Source organism: Sander vitreus, chromosome 13, assembly GCF_031162955.1.
Source record: "Sander vitreus isolate 19-12246 chromosome 13, sanVit1, whole genome shotgun sequence".
Taxonomy (NCBI): Eukaryota; Metazoa; Chordata; class Actinopteri; order Perciformes; family Percidae; genus Sander; species Sander vitreus.
In genome coordinates this window covers 26,373,142-26,383,284 of record NC_135867.1, presented here as the reverse complement: position 1 = coordinate 26,383,284, position 10,143 = coordinate 26,373,142, and the positions used below count along the sequence as shown (strand labels likewise).

The following is a 10,143-nucleotide window of genomic DNA, read 5'->3' as shown; positions in this document are numbered from 1 at the left end:
GAGGCCCGAGCAGTGCTGGCAGAACATTTAACATCAAAGATCTGAGCGATAGGGCGCCCAGATGGCTCAGTTGGTAGAGTGGGCGCCCATATATAGAGGTTTAGTCCTTGACGCAGTGCTCTCGGGTTCGACTCCGACCTGTTTGCCCTTTGCTGCATGTCATTCCCCCCTCGCTCTCCCCCCTTTCATGTCTTCAGCTGTCCTGTCAAATAAAGGCCTACAAATGCCCCCCCCCCCCCAAAAAAAAAATCATCTTTAAAAATAAATAAAAAAGATCTGAGTGATATGATGAAACTTCCTGATTAATTGGAATCTACCTGAACAAAGTTAGGGTTGGGGGGTGAAAAAGACACTCATGGACAATATACAAGAACACATTATAATCACACAAATAATTGATCAAAGTAGCCTAAATAGTGGAGCAGCTTTCCTTAAAGAGGCATTCTTCCATCAGCCCATATACAGATTCCTTTAGTTGTTTACCGTGGTGGACATAGTTTCAGCTTCACGAGACCTTTGGCTGTTGACGTGCTGATGTTCTATCTTGCAAACTGAACCAAGCAAACAACTGTAGCCTGATATCAAGTTGCAAACCTGTAATAAACACTTTATAAAGTTAGATTTTATGTCCAAATGCTCTTTACTCAAACTAAATGACTATGGTTAATTATTAATGATTCATGAATAGATAGATTCATAGATACATGCAATGTTTTCGCAGTATTTGTATAGATTCCCTGTAGCCTGTGTAAACATCCCAGGAGAGAGAGAAAGAGAAAACAATCTCGTGCTCAGCAGTGTGTGCACGCCCCCCCCACCCCGTGCTTCTTGATAAGGGGTTGGAAACAGTCGAGAGACCAGTCCGACCAGTCCAGACCAGACATGGCAGCCGATCTGACAGCGACGACACTAAAGGAAACTGAGGCGGTTCATTCATCAGATTTGGAGTTGCTTCAGGATCACGTTGGGAATATCCCGAAGAGACATGCCCGCGTTACCGTGAAGTACAACCGGAAGGAGCTGCAGAGGCGGCTGGATGTGGAGAAGTGGATCGACGAGAGCCTGGACCGGCTGTACTCGGGTCAGGTGGGTGGATGAGCAGCAAAAAACTACTTATTACATACTGTGTTATATAATTAGACAATAGCCTATCCAAAAATAAAAAAAAATAAAAAATGATGTACACTTTTAACCTACAGTAAAATATAGAAAATGAGGCAGACACAAAGACTGTATATTCTATGGGCAGACATTGAAGCAAGAATGTGATATGGAGGCACCTTTCAATGGTGCAGTTCTGAGACTCATTGGGGGGGGGGATTACTGGAATTATTGGGTCTTTGTAAATTATAGTGTGGTCTAGACCTACTGTAAAGTGTATTGAGATAACACTTGTTATGATTTGATACTACTGTATAAATAAAATTGAATTGAATTGAGTGGAGAGGGGGGCAGACTGGTTCTCCATACAAGGCCAGCATCCTGTAGATGTGAGGTCCAGGGCTGTCCTCTTCTCACAGATTGGTATCTTTCTCGGGGCTTGCCTTACATGGGCAGGGTTGAACCGAGAGAAGGATAATTGATGTGAAAAAGAAGACGGGGGCAGTTCCAGAGGAGGGAAGGCGTTGTTGTCGGTCCCAGGAGGAGGTAAACACTGCACATCTGGCTGTTGATGCAGCTGACAGGAGCTTGGGGTCTCTTGTGAGCAGACCATGGAGAGAGGAGAGCATTTTTGGACATTAAATGCAGGATTGTGTTGTGAAAGCCAAGTATGTTGATTGTAAGAAAATAGCAATCAGATCATGTCAATGATAAGGCAGCTCTGTGAAGGGCCCAGCTTTCACACCGAGTTTTGCCCCAAGCCACAGGCATATTCACATGACCCTTGTATCCAAAATATTGATGTATGTCACATTAAAGGAGCAAATCATCCTTTTGGAAATTCTACATAGTTTAAATGCTTTGAATCTGTTTTGTTGTTGTAAAATGTCCAATGAGGATAACAACACTACTCAAGACAAGTATAATTTTCTTGAAGCAAGTCATGTCACACGCACAAAAACAGAGAAACCCTTCTTAGTGTATCAGTTTTTCAGGTGAGAAGGACCTGCCTGTATGAGTTTTAGTGTGTGCAGATGAAGAGCTGGAGTCCTGTATGTGGCAAGGGAATTACGCAGTCAGTGCAATGGTATGGATGGGCGAATGACACTGTCTCTTTCGCCCAGATCAGCTGGTACAATGGCTGTTTGTTCAAACAGAACAAGCCACTGTTACAGTACTAAGTGAACATTGTTACTATTCAGTCCCCAGAGCCTAAACATACAAGTGATGGATATGCAATGTGTGCCAGCTTTGCATTCCGAAGTCTTCAGTTGCATGTTAAACATGGTTCACATATATACACACACGCTTCTCAGCCAACGACTCTGCATCTGTGTGGAGAGGCCTGCAGGACATCACCAACTACAGGAGACCACCACTCCCACACACACACACACACACACACACACACACACACACACACACACACACACACACACACACACACACACACACATACTGTAGAGACACATCAACAGTACGACGAGCTGAATGGGTTTTACTGCAGGTTTGATAAACCCACATTCACACCATTCACCCACTCTGATATCCAACCACCATCTGCACCCTCTGCCACCCCCACACTGATCCTCCACTTGCGCTCAGGATCTGTGAAGGGGATGTGTGTCAGCACTTTCAAAGGCAGAAGATCAGGAAGGCACCCAGACAGCGTGTCTTCCTCCTGCCTGAAAGTCTGCCCTGGCCCCCATCTTCACACAGATCTTAAACAGATCACTGGAGCGGTGTGAAGTCCCCTCCTGCTTCAAGCACTCCACCATCATCCCGGTCTCCAAATAAATCCATCATCACAGGATTGAATGATTACAGGCCTGTCGCCCTGACATCTGTGGTCATGAAATCCTTCGAGAGGTTGGTGTTGAGCCACCTGAAGGACCTCACAGGACCCCTGCTAGCCCCCTTGCAGTTTGCCTTCCGGGCAATCACCTCAGTGGATGATGCAGTCAGTATGGGACTGCACTACATCCTGCAACACTCTGACTCCCCAGGGACATACTCAAGGATCCTGCTTGTGGATTTCAGCTCAGCGTTCCTCTTCCTCAGCTCCAAACTCACCCAGCTCACTGTCCCAGACCCCACCTGTCAGTGGATGACAAACTTCCTGACAAACAGGAGGCAGCAGGTGAGGCTGGAAAAAAATCTCACCCAGACCATCAGTAGTGGCACCTCACAGGGATATATACTTTTCCCACTGATCTTCTTCCTCTACAACAACGACTGAACCTCAGGAGACACGGCTGGTAAACTCCTGACATTTGCAAAAGACACAACAGTCATTGGCCTCATCTGAGAGGGTGACAAGTCTGCATACAGATGTGAGGTTGAACAGCTAGCCCTCAGGTGCGGTCTGAACAACCTGGAGCTGAACGCTCTCACAACTGTGGAGATGACAGTGGACTTCAGGAGGAAACCCCCCATCACTGGTCTCCGTAACCATGCTCGACAACCGTCTGCTGTGGAATCATTCAGGTTTCTGGATGTCCAACATTCATGTAAGGTTTTTAAACTGCATGTTTGGTTTGAATTGGTCACCAAACAGGACAGGAACAGACTGCATCGGACAGTCAGGACTGCAGAGAAAATCATTGGTGCCAACCTGCCCTCCATCCAGGACTTATGCTCCTCCAGAGTCAGGAAACATTGCTACATACCCATCACACCCTGGACACAACCGGTTTCTGTTTTTCTTCTCTCTCTCCCTATGATGAACACTTCACACCAGTCCACAGTATCAGGATCAATCCCTGTGTAATACTCAGTAAATTATATATTTTATAGTTTTTAACACATCATTTAAACATGTAAATATACTGTCATATCAACCTACCTCAGCAACGTATTCTATTAATATGTATTTATGTATTCCAGCACCATTTGCACTTTTGCATCCCCCTATTGTCTTACTGTTTACAATCCTCATAGCGCTGTTCCTTTACATGCTTGTGTGTACTGTATGTACAAAGTGTATGGTGACTCATTAAGAGTGTGTGTGTGTGTGTGTGTGTGTGTGTGTGTGTGTGTGTGTGTGTGTGTGTGTGTCTACATCAGGAAGGTGATATGCCAGAGGAGGTGAACATTGATGACTTGCTTGACCTGCCTAATGATGAGGAGAGAGTCAAAAAGTTACAGGTAACATGAGCAGCATGTATATCATACTGTATGAGAGGGTTATGGAGAGGATTTTCTAAATGATACAACAACAGCATTGTTAATGGTTTCATTTCACCTCACGATTAGAGAGTTCCTGCACCAAGACGTACAGATTTTATTGAGAGAGTCATTCAAATAGGCATATTTGCAAGAGTTAATATCATTGTACAGTACTTATTACTGAATGAGATTTTTAAGTGAAACATTGCAGTGTTTATGGTTGAATATTGAAAGTAAAAATATATTTACGTGGCTGGTTTGTAACAATGCACCTTTTCTTAACAGGAGCTTCTTCAAAAGTGCAGTAACAGCACAGAGGTACGTTTTAACTTGGAAATTGATGAGTCATGACGATGCACACATTACGTATACATGCATACATACACGCATACACACACACTGGCCACATGCACCTAAACTGAAGCTGCAGCTTCGGACGCCTCATCCTATAGTCACTCCACATGCCTCAACAATGGCTTTCTGTGCTCTCTTGCCTTTTTCTTTTCATTTTAAGCCTGAAACAATGAGTCTTTCTGGACTAGAGCGTTGGTCTCCGCCTCGCTGTGGCCTGATCAAAGATGCAAACACAGGCAAAAGAGCAGGGAGGGTCAGTGGAGCTGCTGCTTTTCTTTTCTAGTTTATTGGACTCTGATTTGGAGCATCATTAAAAGATAGGTTCGTGTATTTTTAAAACAACACAGAAACAGTTTCTGTGTGCTGTAATCATTCCTCCTGTTTAAACTAAGATCTCTTTCTAACATGCTTCCAATGGTAATGGTTTCACAATTCACAGTTCTTGTTCTGTGTAAAAATATATCAGAGTTCAAAGTTCAAGTCTTTTTAAAACAGTTTGTGTGTTTCCGTGCTGAGCTGATGGATGGATGGACCGTAACATAAAATATGAATATCACACTAAAAACAGTGTAACATTCGAAGATTGATTTGCCTATCTCAAACTGCTGGAGCCTTATTTTTCACTTTCATCGGAAAGTTGCATCTCCTAATGGCTAGTTTGAAAAGGAGGAATAATTACAGGAAGCAAACTGTTTCTCATAAACAAACAGCTGCTTTCAACTAAATAGGTTTCCAGGAAATATGCCACATCACGTGACCCACGTTTGTACATAAATGCATGAACAGACTCAAACAAAACAGAGGGGCAGGGGCAACTTCCATTGCTTGTGTGAGATTTTGACAAAGCACAGTTCCCCTTCCCTGAGATCATTATTAATTGTAAAGACTAGAATCAACTTTACTACTGCTGATGTCTAATGTTTATAAAAAGAATAAACAAGTTTTTTTTTTTTTTCTTCAGTATTTATTAACCTGTGACCTATTTTGACAGTGTTGAAAAATAACTTGTGAGCAACACATTTACACCACAACACAAAACAGCAGCAAACCTCAGTGGCCTTCCGCTCATCGTCCAGGGACACTGCTGTTCTCCAAGGCCTTTCCATCTATGGACATACTGTATGAACACTCAACAACAATTGGTGGGAAATGACTAAACACTACATTTATTTGCTACTAGTTGACTCCTAATTGCTCCTTGTTTAGTGTTCCGATAAGGGCTGTTGTTTTAGTCATTTAATCTTGGTCTTGGAGCAAAATGGTAGAATGCCTATCCAGCTAATAAGCTTGTACTGTCAGTGGCCAGTAATTGAGATGTTTCCATATAAAGTATCTCGCTGTTGCACAGCAACTGGGATCCTTCCCCTTAAAATGACCACATACCTCCTCTGCAACAGTATGTTTTTTTTAACCAAAGCTCTTCATTTCTTTCTTAAAATGTCCTCTTTGTGCTTAGAGGCCAAAATTCTGAATGCATCTACTGTCCGTATTATTTGAAAATGATGATGCTCTTTAGAAACATGCTCCTTACACATATTACACACGCACCTCCTATTATTTAGGCTATCTTCACCTCTCACAAACTGACAGTCGGCAGAGTTCAACAATGTTTATAAATGTTCCAGTTATATATTGCAGTTTACAGTAAGGTAATGTAAACTGTCTTAGTTGAAATCAACAGTGTTTCAATTAAAGCTAGTGCTGAAGAGAGGAATTTGCAGATGTGTTTAGCTGTAATAACGTAGCAGAGAAACAAGCACAGATGTATCTTGTGCTGCTGCCTGTCTGTGTGTGGCAGGTTAACCTTAAATTATCTACTGGATACATTCATAGCTAGTTTTGGTCTAATATTCAACACGAATATTAGATAAGCTATTGGGAATGATAAATCACATTGAAATATATAGATGGGTGACAAGGAAATACTTACTAACCATTGGCGATTTTAGACCCTTTTTAGGGGGGCTCAAGCCCCTAAACTTCATCTCAGCCCCCCTAAAAATTATAATAAAAAAAAAGTGCTTCAAGTGAGAGTTTGTGAACGTGTCTGTTAGTGACAGAGGACAAACAATTACAGGTTCAAAGGGCTTGAAACAGGTTTAATATCCTGTGTGTCGCCATGCAATGCACCTGTAACCCAGTCAAGGAACAGGTCAACAGAAACATAGTGTTGGCCAATCAGAGGAGGTTGTTCCAGACTCCCACCTTTGGCTGAGTCTATATCTGATGATCTGTCAGAGAGAGAGCAGGAGAAGGTTGTAAAGTTGTAACGTTGGTAGTCCCCAGAGAAGAAGTTGGTCATTTCATGGCGCAGACTAGAACCCAAAATGAAACGTAAGCAACACAAATTGCAGAATGTTAGAACGTCAAATTGGTCGTTATTACTGAGATTTATAAAGTGTGAGGTTTAGTTCCATCATAGTGTCAAAAGAACGTTAGCTGACCTTGCTGTTCAGTAGCTAGCTCAGAGATTATGATCCTAGAATCGCCCCTGTTACTAACACTGTCAAATAACAGATTGTGGTTGCACTGACACATGTAAAAGACCTATTGGAACACTTACTAAACTCTATTTAAGCTGTGCTCCATGTGACACCTGCTCTTGGTGCTGTCCCCCCCCTCCCCCCCTCCCCCTTTAGAGCTTCATCAGAGAGCTGCTAGAGAAGCTGGATGGCGTTCACAAGCAGGACGAGCTGCAGAGCGTAGGCATCGAGCATCCGGTGATCTCCCACAGCCACTACCGCCATGAGCCCTACCACTTTAACAACCCCCGGCAACAGCAACACTCCCACCACACCCGAGGCCAGAACCAGACCCTCTGACGACCCCATCCCCCCCCTCAACCAAGACACGCAGCATACGCTGTCAGTTCTATTGGACTACGGAAGAAAACAAAAATCCATCTTAAAACTTATTAATTGAGATGCTATATCTTGTGTTGCCTGGTAACATCACAGTGAAGGACCCCACTACTCCTGGCTAAGGTATAGTCCGGCACATAGTCGGTCATAAAAACACAACCACAACTATTTTTATATTTTCCAAAATGTCAAACTATTCCTTTAACCACTTATTAAAGCAACAGCTATTTGTGACATATCTCGTGGGCGGATAATTGGCCAAGGATAGGAAGACATGAAATAGGAATACATTTACAATCTAGGAGCAAGGGCTTCACTATCACGATGCCATTTAGCACACATAGTCAGTGATCATACAGGAAGAAATACATTGTAGAACTAATCATACTTCCACTCACAGTATTCCCAAAAGAGCTTTCATTTGCAGCACCAAAACCTGTGACTCTCATTTTTACTAGACTGGAAAAAGCTGTCATTATAATTACTGTTTTTATTATTATGACTGTCTCCATGTAGTTGGATGCAACAGTTTCAAATGTCTGATGGAAGTCATTGAAGGAAAGCAGGATAACCAAAATATTAAATATACCTCTCTTCATTTTAAAATGACATCCTGCTACATATTCAACATCAGCCACTGATCCTTGATCATTCATATTGTAAGCATCCTAGTCTATGCTGTGACACAGTTACAGTATGTTCCATCTTCCACGCAACACATGTTAGCTGCACCACGTTTTAGATAACACTGCCAGATTACATGCATATGTCTTATTTAACATCTGTTAGATTATAAAAGTTATTTATGATTACAAGACATGGAGATAGATCCAGCATACCAGTATGATGTAACAATGGAAATGATCCTGTTGCGTTGCTTACACACCGTAGCTTTTTAATGTCACTGTCGTTCATGCCTTATGTATTGTTATTACATTTTCAGTTTGGTCAGTATACTTTCACTAAATTTTGATTCTGCAAAGAGAGCTAGTCCTTTGCAGGAATTGCTAATAAAACGATTGCTTTCACTGTGGCTGTATGTGTTTTTCAGATCAGGAGCCACTGGCAATATGTGGGTTATGTGAACAGTTTGAAAAGGACACTGAAACACCAGTTTATTAAGTACACATGTACTGTACGACAGAGATCTTCAACTGGGGGTCCGGGACCCCTAGGGGGGTCCTCTGAGTTACTGCAGGCATTGTTAAAGTGTGAAAGTTATTTAAAAAATGACAATGTCTTACCATGAATACAACAAATTAGCAAATATAAATCAGCCTATTTGTGAGAAAAAAATTAATGAGTAAGGTAGTCGTTAAGGTACAGATATGTGAATCCTAAGGATGTTGTATGTTTTAACATTAAAACATGATTTATAAAATCATGCCAACAATTATTTCAAAAGCTTAGTATTCTATGCACTAAAAAGGTTTGTATAAAGGTTTTAGGCCGCCTTACATGTTATTGTAGGCCCAGTTTATTATGCAACTTCGTTTTATACAATATGTACTAGGGGGTCCCTGCTCTGTCTCTCTTTCAGCTAAGGGGTCCTTGGCTTAAAGCTATATTGCATAGTTTCTGTCACCCCGATGAGGTATTCTAAGTAATGACAACAAGACTGTCGGTGCGTCCCCCCACACGCCACACAGTTGCTAGTAGCCAAGGAGGACACGGAGGATTAAAAAAACATGATGGACTCTTCAGAAGAGGTCATTATCTTGACTTGAGCCACGTCACCGGACGCCACAATCTTCTGAACATAGTCATACTGAGAAATCCAGAGAGAGTTGTGTGGAGCTGATAGTCTTAATTAGCTTTGTAGCCTTGACACGATTGAGACGATGTGACTGTCTAAAGCACGCAGCATATAAACACAACAACCCTGGTTGGATTCAGGCATTGCTCCATATCTGCCTCAATACCAGAAAAACCAATAACCAATAAATGCAAACATGCCAAAACAGTAACATCCATCCTTTGTTCCGTGTCATTCTTGGAGACCTCAGTATCATGCAAGAGGAAAGCCTATATAAGCCTCTATATATGTTGACAATATATATAATATATTCTATTTGGGATGTTATTCATTAAAACGAGTTTAAATGAGGTAAAGAAGGACATAAACAAATTAAAGTCATAATTATAATTTGTCATGTTTTGTTATTCATTGTGTTTCAAGCTCACCAGAATTATAGATCAGCTAACATAATGCACATTGCACTTTTCCTAATAGAATAGGTTTACAATTTCCTTCCTAACATGATTCCAATGAAAGTGATGGGGGACAAAAAACCCACAGTCCTCCTGTCCAACAATATATTCCAAAGTTTATCTGAAGTTAATGTCAGGCCTCAGTGGTCTGAGTGAGACAACTCCCCCATCAACAGTGGAAGAGCATTAGGAAAGGAACTTCCAATGGCCAGTATGAACAGGAAGCAAAGTGTTTTAATGTTCACGTGGGGACCTGCCTATTGTTTTAAAAGTTATCCTTTAATGTGAATTCACTGGAGGAATACCACAAACACGAGTCAGCAATTGACTCTATTCATGTGTGTAGAGTCTTTTACCAACTCCTACATTAGGCCAATGAGGTGGGACAAGGGAAGAACTTGCTTGGACACGTGTTCTGCGTGCCAATAATCAATGTCCACAATCTGTC

General features: G+C 41.9%; 1 protein-coding gene across 2 annotated transcripts; it reads left to right on the top strand.

Moving 5' to 3' along the window:
- The first annotated feature begins 830 nt into the window (after positions 1-830).
- ppp1r14aa (protein phosphatase 1, regulatory (inhibitor) subunit 14Aa) lies at positions 831-8,512 on the top strand. 2 transcript variants are annotated; one of them, XM_078265997.1, is made up of 5 exons: positions 831-1,086; positions 4,168-4,248; positions 4,555-4,587; positions 5,665-5,765; positions 7,263-7,351. In XM_078265997.1, the coding sequence occupies exons 1-4, from the start codon at positions 883-885 to the stop codon at positions 5,746-5,748; spliced, it is 402 nt and encodes a 133-aa protein (XP_078122123.1). In that variant the 5' UTR covers positions 831-882; the 3' UTR covers positions 5,749-5,765; positions 7,263-7,351. The 2 variants fall into 2 exon arrangements, with proteins under 2 accessions (XP_078122123.1, XP_078122122.1); XM_078265996.1 differs by lacking the exon at positions 5,665-5,765 and having other exon boundaries at positions 833-1,086; positions 7,263-8,512.
- The last annotated feature ends 1,631 nt before the right edge of the window (positions 8,513-10,143 follow it).

Excerpts from the sequence above, each read along its gene's own strand:
- ppp1r14aa (XM_078265996.1), top strand. The coding sequence starts at position 883 with ATGGCAGCCGATCTGACAGCGACGACACTAAAGGAAACTGAGGCGGTT. Across the intron at positions 4,249-4,554 it reads AGAGAGTCAAAAAGTTACAG|GAGCTTCTTCAAAAGTGCAG; the intron begins GTAACATGAGCA and ends TTTTCTTAACAG. Across the intron at positions 4,588-7,262 it reads AGTGCAGTAACAGCACAGAG|AGCTTCATCAGAGAGCTGCT; the intron begins GTACGTTTTAAC and ends CTCCCCCTTTAG.